Source organism: Tasmannia lanceolata, unplaced genomic scaffold, assembly GCF_043159265.1.
Source record: "Tasmannia lanceolata isolate RefF3 unplaced genomic scaffold, GAP_Taslan_0.1 ptg000008l, whole genome shotgun sequence".
NCBI classification, from domain to species: Eukaryota; Viridiplantae; Streptophyta; class Magnoliopsida; order Canellales; family Winteraceae; genus Tasmannia; species Tasmannia lanceolata.
This window is the reverse complement of record NW_027518685.1, coordinates 3,215,054-3,231,965: the sequence shown is the minus strand read 5'-3', so window position 1 is coordinate 3,231,965 and position 16,912 is coordinate 3,215,054. Positions and strand designations below refer to the sequence as shown.

General features: G+C 41.8%; 1 protein-coding gene across 1 annotated transcript; it reads right to left on the bottom strand.

Annotated features, from left to right (window-relative positions):
- Nucleotides 1–7,958: 7,958 nt before the first annotated feature.
- On the bottom strand, nt 7,959–16,000 carry LOC143883953 (multiple organellar RNA editing factor 9, chloroplastic-like). The gene is made up of 5 exons (XM_077387288.1): nt 15,519–16,000; nt 8,762–8,859; nt 8,603–8,668; nt 8,332–8,499; nt 7,959–8,236 (listed from the first exon to the last, which is right to left on the bottom strand). Exons 1-4 carry the CDS (start codon nt 15,896–15,898, stop codon nt 8,363–8,365), a joined length of 681 nt encoding a protein of 226 aa, XP_077243403.1. The 5' UTR covers nt 15,899–16,000; the 3' UTR covers nt 7,959–8,236; nt 8,332–8,362.
- Nucleotides 16,001–16,912: the final 912 nt, after the last annotated feature.

Genomic DNA, 16,912 nt, shown 5'->3' with positions numbered 1-16,912 from the left:
GAAAGAGGGAGGAGCTCCGCCACCATCAACCTCCTTCTTCGTCGGCCACCCTCTCTTCCACGGCAGCCACACCCCAAACCCCTTTTAGCTTTCTTTCTCTTTCTCTTTCTATTTCTCAACCTTCTCCTCTGTTTCATCAAACCCCCACCCCCTAAAAAAAAGAAAAATCAGAGAAAGAGCTACAAAAGGGAATTGAGGTTTTCAAGAGGGGAGGTCTTTTTCCATTTTGCTGAAATTACAGAGGGAGAAAGGGGAGTTGCAGAGGGAGAAAGAAATCGTCCATGCTATGCTGGTATGTTCTTGTTGACTGTGTATGATGCTCCCCCTTTGTCATTTTAAAGAAGCATATGGCTTGGGCCGTTGATTTCATTTATACATTTATATCTCCTTTGCATTCTCTTCTACAAGCTGATTCTGTTCAATTAAAGCTTGACCTATTTCATCTGTTTTGCAAAACCAGCCATCGTGCTCCTCCTTGGTCTTTTCTTCGGTTGGTTGGTTCAGCTCCTCCTAGGGGAATCATAATGGTCCCTTGGTAGTAAAGGGGAATATGGGGTTTTGTTTTGGGAATTAGTTTTCTTGCTTAGGTTTGTGATCTCAAGCCCCCACCGGTTTCCTTTCGTTCCTCCTCCCGACTATGCTTCAGTGTTCAAGATTTTGTAGGATTTCTGTGATCTTCATCTGCTCATGTTTCCTTAGGAATTTCAGAATCATCTTGTCTTTCGAGATCTACACCAGTTCTTCGAGATTACTCTCTTACTCTCTTTTTTTCTATGATCTTCTTCGAGTCTAGGGCGATCCACTGATTTTAGGAGCATTCTGCCGGGTTTAGGCTATGACGGAATGCTTCTTGAGCCAACCCCTTCCCTTCCTGCCTTAGAGTTTTCGCAGGTTAAGGGATTTCTTCCTCTTTAGAGTCAGTCATAGAGAGTTTAGGAGTCTGTCCTACCATCCTAGGGTTTGGGAGTCTGTCCTACCCTTGTAGAGTTTAGGATTCTGTCCTTCCATCTTTCGGAGTCAGTCTTCAGCATAGGAGTCAGTCATTCAGTCTTTCAGGAGTCTGTCCTATCATCATAGGGGTTAGGATTCTGTCCATCCTCTCATCAAGTCGCGTAAGTTTTATCCGCTCTTGCAAGGTATAGGATGCTGTCCAACCCTTGCAGAGTCGTGATTCTGTTCATTCCCCCCGCAAAGCATGGGATACTGTCTAACCTTTGCGGGATATCAGGAGTCTGTCCTCCCCTTGTGATGATAGGATTCTGTCCTCTTGTGTCGAAAAAAATCAAAAACATCTGAAAAATCAAAAATCTCAAAAATCTCGAGTCATTAGAGTGTAGTTAGGAAAATCTCGTCCGAACTACGGATGGCTTGATCCCTAGCTGAGGGGTACGTAGGCAGCTCAGGCGTGCAGCTGGCATCTTGAGTTCAGTCACAATTTCCGTCACTTCACCATTTTTGTAAATATTTCTCACATTTCCGTCCGAACTACGGATGGCTTGATCCCTAGCTGAGAGGTACGTAGGCAGCTCAGGCGTGCTGCTGGCATCCTGAGTTCAGTCACCATTTCTTTTAAATCGCCATTTTACAAATATTTCTCACCTTTTCGTCCACTCAAGTTCAGTCAAACCTTTTTAATAAATATTTTCAAACATTTCAAAACAAAAGCAAAAATGGGCAAGGATGGTGATTGTCAGGTCACTCGGAGCCCTCTTTTTATTCCATTTTCGGTTTTCATCGTGATTTTCCGGTTTCCATCGGTTTTCTGACGTTTTATCGGGTTTTGGGACGGGCGATGACGTAGCATGGCCCCTTTACAGGGATTGCCCTCGCTGAGCCCAACGATAGGTCATGACGATCGCGAGACTTTTCCAATCTTCAGCAGATTAGGATCGCTGGGCTTGATTCCTTTTGAATCGCCCTCTGAGCCTATCGTGTGCTCCATCTTCTTTCCCCTGGCATTTTTTGTTCTCACATGCCGTTGATTTGCCGATTTCTTTCTTTTTCTTACACCTTTTAGCTTGCTGTATGCTTATCTTAGATTTCTCATGCATTCTAGTTTGTTTGTTCTTTTAGCGTGCGGTCGATTGCCATTTTCTTAGTCTTATCTCTTGCATAGGCTCGCATGCTAGTGTGTTTATCTTACTGTTTTGATTGCTTAGCTATAGCGTTTATCCATTCGTCTTAGCTTGATTATCTGTCTAAACTTAGATATTTGCTTTCCTTATCTCATTATATCTGTCATTATCTGTTTAGCTGTAGCTATGCATGCGATTGTTTATTGCTTTCTTAGATATGATGAGTTAGGATTAGATGCGATGAGTTAGGATTTGGATGTTCACTTTCTTTGCCCATCCCCGGGTCATGCATGCTTAGATAGACGTTATCTCGGGGATGATGGTTCCCATTTCACATGATTTTTGCCCAAAACTCTTCAAAGTTAATAATAAATGGCATAAGAGACCAGGTGCTTGCACTTAGGCGAATTGGGGGCGCCTAACCCCTTCCCCATTCGTCATCAGGCACGGACCCTTTGTATCTCTGGTTATCTGTTGCGACAGAGCACAGCATGGGATCCAGGGCCCACTTCCTTGGATGGCGACTCTTTCTTTGTTTAAGGTGCGTCTCGAATCCGGGCTAGTCCCCGAATCGAGAGGTATCTCACTTCACATCGCCGCTCATGCTGTGAGGGGCACTCTTTCGAGAGTTCCTTGGTGGAGCTCTCCTTCACGTGGATGATCCCGAGACTCGCGTGGGGGCTCGTCCCCCCGCCCCTCTCGGATCGGGGTCCACACCTGCATTGGTGGTTCACCTCGGTTCGCCTCTAAATGGCTGTGAGCCAACTCCCGGCCAGGAGAGTACGGGGGCCAAAAACCACCCACAATGAAATCCAAGTTCTTAAACTGGGGTTAAGGAGCCGCTTGGTTCACTCCGGTACAATACTATGGCCGGACAGGATATTTTTCCTGGTCATCACAGGCCGACCAGAAAATGAGGTCATCACAGGTCGACCAGAAAATGAGGTCATTTTAGGCCGACCAGAAAATGAGGTCATCACAGGCCGACCAGAAAATGAGGTCATCTCAGGCCGACCAGAAAATGAGGTCATCTCAGGCCGACCAGAAAATCTGGTCATCTGAAGAAGACAGAAGACCCCGGCCGAGCCGCCCAGAAGGCTTAGCCGGACAGGATATGACGCGTTCGCTAGAAGACAAAATTCTGCCCGGCCGAGCTGCCCAGAAGGCTTAGCCGGACAGGATATGACGCTTTCGTTAGAAGACAAAATTCTGCCCGGCCGAGCCGCCCAGAAGGCTTAGCCGGACAGGATATGACGCGTTCGCTAGAAGACAAAATTCTGCCCGGCCGAGCTGCCCAGAAGGCTTAGCCGGACAGGATATGACGCGTTCGCTAGAAGACCCCGGCCGAGCCGGACAGGATATGACGCGTTCGCTAGAAGACAAAATTCTGCCCAGCCGAGCCGCCCAGAAGGCTTAGCCGGACAGGATATGACGCGTTCGCTAGAAGACAAAATTCTGCTCGGCCGAGCCGCCCAGAAGGGCTCGCCCGGACAGACCTCCAGTGCAAATTCTGCCCGGCCGAGCCGCCCAGAAGGCTTAGACGGACAGACCTCCAGTGCAAATTCTGCCCGGCCGAGTCGCCCAGAAGGCTTAGCCGGACAGGATATGACGCGTTCGCTAGAAGACAAAATTCTGCCCGGCCGAGCCGCCCAGAAGGGCTCGCCCGGACAGACCTCCAGTGCAAATTCTGTCCGGCCGAGCCACCCAGAAGGGCTCGGCCAGACAAACCTCCAGTGCAAATTCTGCCCTGCCGAGCCGCCCAGAAGGCTTAGACGGACAGACCTCCAGTGCAAATTCTGCCCGGCCGAGCCGCCCAGAAGGGCTCGGTCGGACAGACCTCCAGTGCAAATTCTGCCTGGCTGAGCCGCCCAGAAGGCTTAGACGGACAGACCTCCAGTGCAAATTCTGCCCGGCCGAGCCGCCCAGAAGGCCTAGACGGACAGACCTCCAGCGAAATTTCTGCCCTTCCAGGCCGCCCAGAAGGGCTTCGATTTATGGCAGTAAGCTTTCTTGCTTCTCCAAGCCGTCATAAATGGCTCGGAGAACCAGGGGGCAACTTATGGGGTCCAAAATCTGCAACCACTCGGCTGTTGACACGTGGCCCTCACAGGGACCACTACAAAGCCAACACCTGTCCCTGCTAGGTATGACACCTGGACCAATCAGGGACTTCCACCTGCCCCTCCTAGGTATGAAACCTGGTCCATACAGGGGCTACCACCTGTCCTGGACAGGTGGCTCAGAATCACTATAAATAGCCTTCACTTGTGCTAAGGTGAGGGATCTGAGACCAAAAACCCTAAGCTTTCTGCTCTGACATTGCTCTGCACTCCTGCTCATACTGACTTGAGTGTCGAAGCGCCCGTCCGGAGCAACACTCCGGGTTGGTCTTCTGACCCTTTGTCTTCTTGTCTGTGCCCTTGTGCAGCGCAGGACTCCACTAGCCCTTCAGCTGTGGCTTGTCAGATCAGCCCTTCCGGCCCTACCATAACCTGTTACCAATTTTAGACCTAACATTTATCTTTTATACTTTGACACTACGGACCACACTATAGAATGATCTAAACCGTCCATAGAGGTTTCCAATCCTTCCATTTCTATTGTTGCAATTCTTTCTAATTCAACGCACCTTAATCTCTTAATATCATCAACCCTTCCCGTTCCAATGCCCCAAAATCTTCTCTTTCTCAGCCTACATCAAAATCCCTTAAAATCAGCACTAAATGCCTTTCCCCTCAAAATTCCTCTCCTATAACTATTTGCCCGTCATACATTCCTCTATAATTACTCATTCGACATTAATGTTTCCTTCTCCCTCTTTGGTGCAAACTCTGTGATAGGTACCCAAAAGTAGACTAGAAGAAGGTGAAATAATGGTTCGTTTGGGAAACCATTCCCTCGTACAATAGCACGAAATTAAGTTGAATTCTTCTCCACCTTTTCCATTAGGAGATAAGAAAATATAAACGTCTACAATGATCTCAAGTTTCAACACACTAGGACTCTACAACCAATCAAAATAAAGGATAAATAAAAGAAAACTAAAGGAAAAAGTACACATAGACCCCCTGTAGTTTCAACTTGTATAAGGTAGGCCCCCTCAGTTGACGGTTCATCCACAGATTGAAGGGTTAGGATGATCCGATGGAGCTGATTTTTTGGGCACACCCTATCTATGTCTGGGCCCATCAAATGAACGCTTTGGATCATCAAACAATGAGCGCGGGGGGTGAATGCGTACTGCAGGAGGGTGAAAATATCGTCGCCCCTTTTGTTTTTTGTATTTTTCTGTTTTTGTCCTAGGAGCCCAACTCGACCCACGGCTTGAGTTGGGTGGGTTTAGGGCTGAGGGAAAGCTATCTTGGATTGGGCTAGGGTTGGTTTCAATCCAACCAAACCAAACCATGCCGGTTGGAAACCAAACCATGCCAACAATTTCAAGGAATGCTATAATCACAAGGTTTAATTCTAGCTATGATATTTCAAATGAACAGAACTTATACGGGGCCTCATCGGGCACGTACAAGGGCGGGGCATCTGTCCTTGGCACCGTATAAAACCTCTCAACTGAATGTCTTGAGCATCTTTTGCTTGAAAATTTGCATTTGATTTTATGACTTTGGCTACGGTATTTGACAATTTAGGTGGTGGAAGGAAGTGGGTCTTGCTGAGAAGCTAAGCTTTGCTCGAGAAAAGCCATTAGAGTGCTAGTTGTGGACGGTTGGGATATTTTGGGAGCCTTGCTTCTCACAGTGCAGGATTGAACTCACCAAAGCCATTGTTCTTTTAACTGTCGTTGATGATATCTTCGATAAGTATGGATCGTTGGATGAACTTGTCCTCTTTACCAAAGCAATTCAAAGGTGTGTTATTTTATTGAAAGTCTTTTGTCATGGGAAATAATAGAATGATTTGCTTTACACCTTGTCTTCTTTATATATGTGTGACTGTCGATGTGGTGGTGGACCACCACCTGGATAGGCTATTCTAGAAATTTGTGCAAAAAATATGTACTTTTGTGGATTTTCCCGTTCCTAAGGGTGAGCTAACACACACTTTGATGTTGTGGCTAAAACCCATTTGTTCGGTCCCATAGCAATACACTTTTAACACAATTGTCACCATAGTGGCAGGGCGACTGTAGTCTGTTTGCCCAACCAACGTTTGGGGAAGGATAATCCAGTCGGGGAAAGTTAAAGCGTGAATGCCCTTTCGAACCAAAAATGCATGTTAGATTATGGGGGCAGCCCCCTCTCTCTGATACACAACTAGTTTGATGCAATCTACAGATGGGACCTCGGTGCAATGGAGCAGCTTCCTGAATACATGAAGATATGCTACATGGCTTTATACAACACCATCAATGAGATCAGTTACAAGGTCCTCAAAGAACATGGTTGGATGCGCTGTCCGGCACCATACAAAAATCTCCTATTTGTAGAGGCTTTTACATGAAATACGTGTGTAAAATAATGTAGGCAAAACTACTAAAACTGCTTATATTTGAAATTCAAAGCATAAATAAAGAAATTAGAAATTAAATAGCTACTAAGTTGCCTAATCCAACGGTCATATCTTTCCAGATCTGATTTGATATATTCTAACAGATCTCACACTTGTTCTTCAATGTTGCAGGAAGAAATAGAAAGAGGAGATGTAGCTTCAAGCATAGAATGCTGCATGAGAGAAAATGGAATTTCTTCTGAGGAAGATGCAAGACACCATATAAAGCAACTCGCTCGTACCTCGTGAAAGGAGCTAAATGGCGAAATACTTGCTTCATCTCCACTGCCCCCAGCTATCATCAGGGCTTCTTTGAACCCGGCAAGAACTGTCCAAGTAATTTATCAACATGGAGATGATGAAAAAGTTGCAGGGGTTGATGATAATGTCGTTGCTCATCAAACCCATCATCCATGAAGATGAGAGGCTTCCACAGCCTCAGCTTCCTCTCCTGGTTTAGAATTAGGTAGGACTCGATACTTCAATTGGAACTTGAATATTTCTATTTGCCCATGTTCCCAGGAGTGCCAACAATCTATCTCTATCTTAGAGACAGATTGTCCAAAATCAGGGGCCTTGCGGGATTCCTTGTACGTTGGGCAAGCATTGCCCACCACATATTGTAATCTTTTCTCACTTTTAAAATAGTTATCTTTTGCTCAGAACCTTAAGATTTCAATTTTGAGGTAATCAAAGGGGTTTGTGGTTCCCGGCCTTTCAAAATATTGAAGCTATTATCAAAAGAAGCCAGCTAGATGAGTGATACGCATATAAGTGCATAGTATCCCGAGGACATAATGGGGGCGACCTTGTAGCTTTTTTTTGCAAGGTGGCCCTTCATTTTATCATTCCTCAAATAACTTTATACTGAAAACAGACATTGATTCACGCATAAAAGTATCATATCCTAATCTCTGGTCAGTTTATCGTCAACACAGGCATGTGAATTCAACAACTTGGTGAGTTAGAAACATAACCACTTATAGCTAACATTGTAACCTGGTTACAGTCCCATGTAAATAAAATCGACACTTTCAACCCGAGAAAGTAGACCATTGTAATCAAAATATACAGAACATTGTAATCAGCAGGTTAGCAGAACATTTTAGCGAATACATGTAGTCTTTGGAAAACTTATAAAAAAGGGGTAAATTTTCTGAGGAAAATATGAGCAATGATAGATACAAGGGAGCCCTTGCATAAAGAGCCGCAAAAGGGCTCTTCATTGGATCCGCATCATTTTCAGTTACATTTTAAAATCGGTTGAAAAGGTAAAATCAGTTACATTTGATGATGTGATCCAATCAAAAGCCCTTTTTGGATCTTTATGCATGGGCTCTCTTGTATCTATCATTGCTCCATAATGTAACTACAAAAAAATGGTTAATCAAATATTCCTTGTGTAGCAGAAACCAGTCTCACAAACTTACTCATACACAACATTTTTCTCCAAATGGAAACTACACTGAGCACCATAGTAGACAAACATCGACATGCAATTAACCATGGCATCATCAATAGAGCATGTCTTTATCTATGTTTCAACCATTATGTATGACAGTCTCTCTAACAAACTTAAATCACATTAACTAGCAGTGAGTCATGCTAGATACAAGTTCACAATGTACCATCGCACTCAAGAGCAAAATATCATTTACCTGCAAAAGAACAGAAGATGAGAAAGAAAATCAAAATTTTAACTCGCAGAATAAATGTAAAATTAAAGCATGATAGAAAATGAAACTCAGGTCACCTCGTCCAGAGGAAGTGGCAGACTCAGACCCCTACTGTCTGGATTTTGATGGAGGGGCATCCCTCCGCCTTTCATATCTTCTGCTCTCGTATTTTGAACTATTGCGCTGCTTTGGTTGGTAAGTTGGATATTTACATGGGATTATTTCCCCATTTATGTATTTATCTCCTGAAAGAATAAAAAAAGAAAAGGGAAACAGAAAAAATTCCATTAATCAAGAGGGAAAAAAGAAAAGAGAATAAGTTCTAAGTATGTATGGAAAATAGGGAACCTCCGTAATCCTTATTTTTAACATCGATGTACGAATCTGGCAAAACCCAAAGAACTCCAGGCAATCCTGTGAAAAAATGAGCATAACTTCACCCTCAGATACCGATGAAAAATGTAAAGCAAGAAATTTAAGAGAACCCAAAACCTATGGATCACTTACCCTTGAATTTCTCTGATGTTTCTTCATCTACAGTGCATTGGAATCCAGTGTAAGTAGTAGTGCTAAAAGCATACATGTTCTTCTTGGCTTCTTCCATACTGCAAAAAGGAAAGCCCATGAAAGACGAAAGCCAGCGAAGTGAAAACCAACTCATAGTTACCCAAAAGTCAATTTGCGTAGAACATGGTTTAAAATTTCGGTTTCGGACCCCACCAAATTTCCGCAAAATCCGAAATTTTGGTCCGAAATTTGGTAATTTGGTCCGAAATTCTGGACCGAAATTCCGAAATGGCATTTGATCGAAATTTCGGTCAGAAATTCGGTAAATGGCGAAAAATGAAATTTTGGTTTCGGTCCTTGCCGAAATCCGAGATTTCGGTCGAAATTTAAAACCATGGCGTAGAAGTACCCGCTTCCAAAAAGTCCGAACCTGGGACAGGTACGACACGCGTTCACATATTGTAAACCAGTTCCTAATAATTACACCAAAATGCATTTCCCTCTTTGGCTCACTGCTTACACTGTCAGGTGATGCATGAGAAGTTTGAGATAGAGAAGGGAGAAAACCCAAGTAGAAATCACAAACATGGCATCAAATGTCAGGAGTCTTGATTGTCCATCGCTTTCTCATCAAATGTCCATGCATGCATATATGATTGTGGCATTTCCTCATACCACTGGATATATGTAGAAAAGTAGAGATATGATGACTTGAGAGAATATAAAGGCGTTCTTGCCTTGAAGCAGCAGCTGTCTTGTTACGTCGAGGCACTCCCCAAGTAAGAAACATGTGTCGTTTTCGACCATGGATGGCTTGATTCTACATATCGCTTATTGAATTGAATATTTCCTTCTTTTTTTTGAATGGTAAATTTCATTAAAAAAGACGGAGGCGGCCAGTATGTACAACTGAATATTTCCTATTGTCCTCTTGTTACTGCGAAACAGCAGTGACAATAAGTCAAAGGAAGCAAAATGGCTGATATCAAGGATTAGGGAAATGAAGCCTGGCTGGAATGCCCCTAGACATGCGCAGTCAATGAGACTGATTTTTAAGGCATGCCTGCATTAAGTCTATAGCCATGTCCTATTTGGTGTGAGCTTTTATGATAAGAGAAGGGGGGGGTTGTACATGGAATGGAAAGAGGTGTGGTGACATCTTCTCGCCAACCCAATATTTTTTTTTAAAGATGACAATTTTCATTAATCAGAAAGTAATTACATAGATTGAAGACCAGTAGTCCCCCATACATAATATTTGGAAGGTCAAAGGATATTAATCCAATGACCTAAGGAATTCTAACCAAAACTATCTCAAAAAAACTTCCCCTGGTATTCATTCCAATACAAAAAAACCTAATTCGTTTTCACCCTCGGCCACTTCTCAGCACCCTAGATTAAAACCCAATATTCAATTGGACTGTACCTTTGTATTTTATAAAGTTACCTTTTTCTAAAAAAAAATAATGGGGGTGGTTGTCTAATGAAAATATGCTAAAAAGAAGGCACGTAGTAGAAAATGGACAGGTGGAACAAAGAAATGGACCTAAAATATACACAAGAAGGTTTTCATGGATCACATACACGAGTAGTATGCTCATATTATGAGCACTAAAATGGATGGAGTGGAAAAAAATATTGTGATTAGTAAAATCAACTAGGAAAAAGGCAAATTGAGATCAAGAATGAAGTAGAAACTGCTCAAGTTATAGAAAGTAGTAGTGGTAGTGATACAATGTTAAAGAAGTCGACATTAATGAAGCAAGTCCATTTTCTACTTCAACTACAACATTTTAGCCCAAGTGGCATTGAGTTCACTATTGGTGGACAGGAAAAATTGGAGATTCTTTACGCCATGTTCGTTTTAGATTGTGGGCTCCAAACCGATTTGGACTCAGAATTAAGGGCCCGTTTGGATACCTCATATTTTGTATTTGGATTTGGAATTGAGTTTTGAATACAAAATGAATAGATCCGCCAGCTCATGTTGAGGGAGACAGAGAGGGAGGGGGGGGGAGGGGAGAGGTTGAGGAGCAAAGAGAGTGAAGGAAACTGCCAGATCTGTGGATTTCTAATTACTTGTCTCTGCAGCATATTTGGAAATCTGATTTTTTCAATGTGAGTAGCTGATTTCGAAATCCAAGGATTTGACCGGATCCAAATCACAACACAAAATGGGCAGCAAATGTGAGAAATCCAAATCAAAATCTTCTCGGCATCCAAACAGGCCCTAAACGTAATTTTGAGTCCAATAATCGGTTTGGGGCCACAATCCGAGTCACAATCTGAAACGAACAGGGCCTTAGCATGGTGTTCTATTCTTTATGGCTCTGTTTGGTTGCAAAATACATAGAAGACGGCTGGGCATTCTTGGGAATATGAAACACCAAATGTTGTTTGGTTGTCAAATTTTAGCACAAATTCCATTGGACTTCTAGACATGGAGGAGACATCATTATTAGCTTTTTGCTTAGGTGGCGCCTATGTGGCGAGATTGTCCCCTCTCCTAATTTTCCAATGCAAAACCTTCATTTTGGTGGATTTTAGAGGGGAGAAGAGTAGAATATATCTGTCATGTGTAATCATTACTTTTTTCTCTCTTTCTCTCTCTTCCCTTTCTCTCTCTTCTACTATTTATTTTGTTAATGACACCCCTCCATTCTCCACATGCTTTGACATCCAACCAAACACACTACCAATATTCCCCTAATCTTCTCTAGACAACTCTACACATCTCCCATCCTTGTCACCTCCTTGTTGACTACTACTTCCACTAAAATCCCAGCTAACCAAACAGAGCCTATATGCCAAGAGGATTCCACCTTATTAAGAGCCCTGTAAAGCTGTCTCCATCATTCTAGAGGACAATTAGTTGAGCTGGTTGAAGCATTATAAAGAGACCTAAAAAACTGTCTCCATCATTGAAGAAGACAATAACAAGTTAATTAGATTGTAAGAATCAAAGAGTTGCGGCTGCTATGGAACACATAAGAGCACAATGACCTACCTATGGTGTTTCTAATAAATCTTATGAACGGATGAATGTGAATTATAAGCCTTTGGTAAATATTTTGGCTTCAAATATGAATGGATTTATCTTATTCAATGCTCATATTTTTCAGACTACATAAGTCAGGAAAGAATATTACTGAATATTTTTTAATAGAAACAAAGTTATAAATGTAGTGGGGATCAAGGTTTAAAATTTCAGTTTCGGTACCGGTTTCGGACCTTGAAATTTCAAATTTTCAAAGTTTCGATCGAAATCTGGTACAAAAAAAAACAATATTTTTTTCATTATTAAATTTCGGTCGAAATTTCGGTGAAATATTAAATTAATATTAGAAAAAAAACAGATTTTTTATGTCAAATTTCAGAAAAACCGAAATTTCGACCGAAATTCCAAAATTTCAGCCGAAATAAATGACCATTTCGGTTTTGTGTGGTTTCGGTGTCGGTCTCCACCGAACGAAATTTAAAACCATGGTGGGGATAATACCACCAATTGTAAAGCAATCTTGGTCAAGAAATTATGGGTGTGTATCTGCACATTTTGTGGTCTTCATGTGTCATTATACACTAGACTTGGTATTCAAAGATATACCAAGAGCACGGCGATGGTTAGATGTGACATATAGTAAATCAAAAGCACTGCCTTGACTGCTTTCGTATCAAAGTCAAAGTTTAAAATTTTAAAGGAAGCAAAGACAAGCTTCACTCTGCATTGAATTGCTTGGAAGCAACTTGTCGATGTTAAGATATCTCTAACATTCATTGTTGCACGTGATGCTTAGAAAGCAAAGGTGCCTGACCCTGATAACAAAATTCGAGGGATTTATAGAAGGATTGGATTAGATATTTGGTTACATAGTTTTTGGGATTCCTTAAACCTTAAGTTGAAATTTATGAATCCAATCTACTAGATGATAAAGTTCACATATCAGAGGGCGGGGGGCGCACTAAAAAAGGTTTACAAAGAGATGAACAATATGACAAGGCATATCAAAGATGGTTTGTTTGAAAAATCAAAGACTTAGCAAGCAATAGAAGGGATCGACCGATCGAATTAATGTCTGGCTTTACTTGCATATGCCCTCACGCCAAACTTTTATGATCCCTCATATCTTGCTCTTCCAGCTCCAGGAGGCAGGCAGAAAGTGTTTTTTTATCATGATGACGTTGTTATGAATGATCTCACGAAAGCATTGAGTAAATTAGCAAGAAATGATGAAGCTTTTGACATTTTACACCGAATTTATGAACTTTGCAACCAAAAAAGGGAAGATTCCCTACTTTAATTGGTCAACGAGATGCAAAAAATCCAAGAAATTCAGTTTTAGAGTGATAGAGGTACTCTTGTGCTAAGAGATGTGGCTAGTAAAGTTCCTTTTCAACCCATTAGCACCTCATTAGCAAAAACGAGTTGGAGTGTCATTGATGATTGTGCGCATTGTTTTGAAACTCTTACGATTTACGGTTCGATTTACGATTCGTAGGCAAAACGACTTGAATCCCATGAATGAATCTTAATTTGTATGAATCTTACGATTTTTTATTGAATCTTACGATTCGATCGTAAATCGTACGATTCATACGATTTATGCGATTTATCCAAATTAAGTTTTGTATAAAAGAATATATGTATTTCTTTCAAAATACCTCATTTCCTTTCTCTATTACAAGAAGCCTATGAAATCCCTCTCATTAGAAGGAAGAAGACAGAGGAGGAGTAGGACTTCGAACGAATTAAACCAGTTGAGCACAAAGCATTTGTTGAGAGCATTACTCACAGCGAGGTGGGAGTCGACGTGGGAGACTACCATAATAAGGACAACATCGATTCCCATCTTTTATGATTGATATTTGTCATTTGATGTTTGAGACTTTGAGAATTGATATGATCTTATGTCCTTTTTTAAAGATTATTAACCAAGATGCATGGGTTTGGATGAGAATTGGTTGATTAGTATGTGTCAAGTTTGTCAGCAAACAATTCATATTACGATATTGAATGCTAATCATGGTAGTTTCTGTTTGAGTTAATGAATTTGGATGAAAAATGAATAATTGGCTATTTTTATTCTTTAATTTATTTATGATTTTTTATTATGCATGTTTTTTTTATATTTTTGAATGAATCTTACGATTTACAATCCGATACGATTCGACCCCGATTACGATTTACGATTCGATTCTGATTTTCAAAACATTGATTGTGCGGTTTAGTTGGAGAATAGTACATCGCCAGACATCAATGACGAGGATGACCCATTTTGACAAGCATGCCGACAAATTTTGACACCGTCATATATTGGTCTTGTTATGGTTATGTCGATAGATTTTACGCATCCTGCTCTTCCACCACAATGTGGCATCCATAACACGTTGGCTTTTTTGTATTTGCTTTCTGAAAAAGGAATGTGAGAGGTTGGTGAAGGCGGCCTTGATCAGAGACCTAATGAGAGACAATGGAACGGTGGCAACAATGAGATCCTCTTAGGTCTTCTCTAGACATGGGGCGTAGCCAGAGTTGAGCGTGCATCAAGGCTGGTGAGGCGGATGATGTTGGTCTCACTGTTGACGACCATGACAGAGATAAAGCCGATTTCTGGGAAAAGGGCCAACAAGAGGCGATCCAGGCAAGTATTCCATTGATGCCGACAAGGAGGTGGGCAACATCCAAACCCTCTTATTGAAGGTAATGTAGGGTTCGATCTGAAGGGTCGATAGCTTCTGCTTCGCATAGAATGATGTGGCTGACTTCTGTAGGTAAGCATGAGGACGATTGCCTCAAAAAAGAAAACGAGCTATTTCGGCCAACAATCCCAAAGGGAGGGGAGACATGCAGTAACAAGAGTTTGCAGTTGATTTCCGTGCCGTTGAACCTGCCGCCATTCTGCCGATCCCCGAAGAAAATAGTGATCCACTGGCCATCAATGTTGGTAAGTTGGTTGTGTCTGCCAAGCAAAGTCTGTTGCCTCAAGATGGAGTGCAACCAATGGCAGAGAGAAGAGGCAGACTTGCAGTTATTGTGATTCCTGGCGGTGTCGGAGGTAGGGATTAGGGAAAAAACGTAGCCGGTACGGAAGGAGGCACTGGTGGTGTTAGAGGGGATTGCATTTTCAGTGGACAGTGGGAAGAGATGGTGGCCGAGCAGACGGAGAATGGAGCTTGAAGGGTTATGCTCAAGGCGAGGTCGGATCGACCCGCTCGGATAGATTGTAAGCGAGATGATTTCACTAATCTTGGATGCTTTACAATTAGCCACCCAAATGAGTGTTTATACAAAACACTCAACGAGATAAAACATCAAAGGAAATTACCATCATAGGAAGTGATTAGCACAACCATAGGGAGTGACAAAGATAGAATTCCTAATCTAACCTAACTACTAAATCTAGTTTAGTTTCCTAACCTTATACCCAAATAATTCAATGGTCAGATCTAAATGGATCTAATATATTCTAACAATGATGATAAACATGTTTCTTTTCTGTAACACAGAAATTGAACAATTGCAGTCACAAAAAAGACACTTTTGTTCAGTCAAGAAAAAATTAAAAAGAAGCAATATAATAAAAAACAACAACATGAACTCCAAGAGCACAATTTTCCATGATAGAATTTACATCAACTCACAGATTACTTGACTCACATCAAGTGACAATTACAATAGAAAATTTTGCATTTATAAAGGAGAAAAAAAAAACAGAAGAAAGAAAGAGAAGGAAAAGCCCTAGAAAGATGCATTATTTACCTTCCCAAAACAGTAGCAAGGGTATTTAGATAGGTGTCAATCATCTGCTCTCTCGTTGGGACGGGATCTTTGGGGAATTCCATGACGATGAGCCAGTGATTGTAATCGCATCCAGGCAGTAAGATCGTCTCTCTCGGCTCGTTACTGCTGCTCCGGCGAGAAGAATAATCTCTGTCGATCGCGGCTCGAATCACCGGCCGAGAACGGTGACCGGAGAAAGAGGAAGAAGAAGGGGAGAGGGAGAGGAATCTGAAGGGGTTTGCGAGGGAAAAACGAGGAACTGAAGAAGAAGAAGAAGGTCTAGGGTTTTGATCTCGAAGGTTGGAACGGATGGAGGAGATTAGGGTTTTGGGGAGAACGGAGGCGTTGATTGTCGCCATTTCCGACGAGAGAAAGAGAAAGAGAAAGAGAGAGTGAGCAGTGGATAAGATGGAAACAGTAAAATATTTGGGGCGGATATTTTCTAGGTTAGGGTTTTTGTCTTTGGAGATTCTGGAGAGAAATAGGGGTGTGAATGGATCCAGACAGTCCGATGGACTATCCGAACTGATAGTATGTAGACACACGAAGGATCCATGGACATATTTTCTTTTTAGTGATTTGCTAGGGACCATCCCAGAAGGCATTCCACAGACCAGCTGTTGCGTGAGAGAGCAGCCACATAGGCTCACTTCTTGTCTTATTTATTTAATTCATCCAATGTGGCTGCCCTCTCATGCAAATGCCCATAGGACAGTCCTAAATCTGATTTTATTATATTATTTTATAAAACTACACTTTAATTTTTACAAGTCACCCATTTTTATTTTTATTTTTGAAATAGCTTGAAAATAGTGTAAAAGAGGGTTCATGATCAAGGCTGTTGCATGTTGTTTCTTAGATTTTAAGTAAGAAATCCATGTTTTAGAAATCTCTTCCCCATCGTGAGATTTCTAAAAACCTGAAAACTAGGGCTGCAACTCGAGCCGGGTTTTACCCGACCCGAAAATAGCCTGGGTTGGGTTCAGGTTTCATGGGTTTCGGGTCGAGCCGGGTTCAGCATTCAAAAGCCCGCATAAATCTCGGGTCGAGCCGGGTTTGAAGGAGCCCGACCCGACCCGACCCGAGTTACATAAGTTATAGTATGTACATTTTTTTCTATTGTTAGTTAAAAGTTAAAAGTGAAAACCCACGCACCCACTGTTATTGTATGTGAGTGTAATTTCTGCTTCTATGAGTTGAGTTGATTCAAGTGTTTGATTCAGCATTGTTTGATTGTAATTACAACATTGTTTGATTAGAGCATTGTTTGATTCAAGTGTAATGTGAGTGTAATTACATCATTGTTTGATTCAAGTATAATGTGAGTGTAATTTCTGCTTCTATGAGTTGAGTTGCCTTGCCAAACAAGAATT

Excerpts from the sequence above, each read along its gene's own strand:
- LOC143883953 (XM_077387288.1), bottom strand. The coding sequence starts at position 15,898 with ATGGCGACAATCAACGCCTCCGTTCTCCCCAAAACCCTAATCTCCTCC. Across the intron at positions 8,669-8,761 it reads AACATCAGAGAAATTCAAGG|GATTGCCTGGAGTTCTTTGG; the intron begins GTAAGTGATCCA and ends ATTTTTTCACAG. Across the intron at positions 8,500-8,602 it reads TAAAAATAAGGATTACGGAG|GAGATAAATACATAAATGGG; the intron begins GTTCCCTATTTT and ends TTATTCTTTCAG.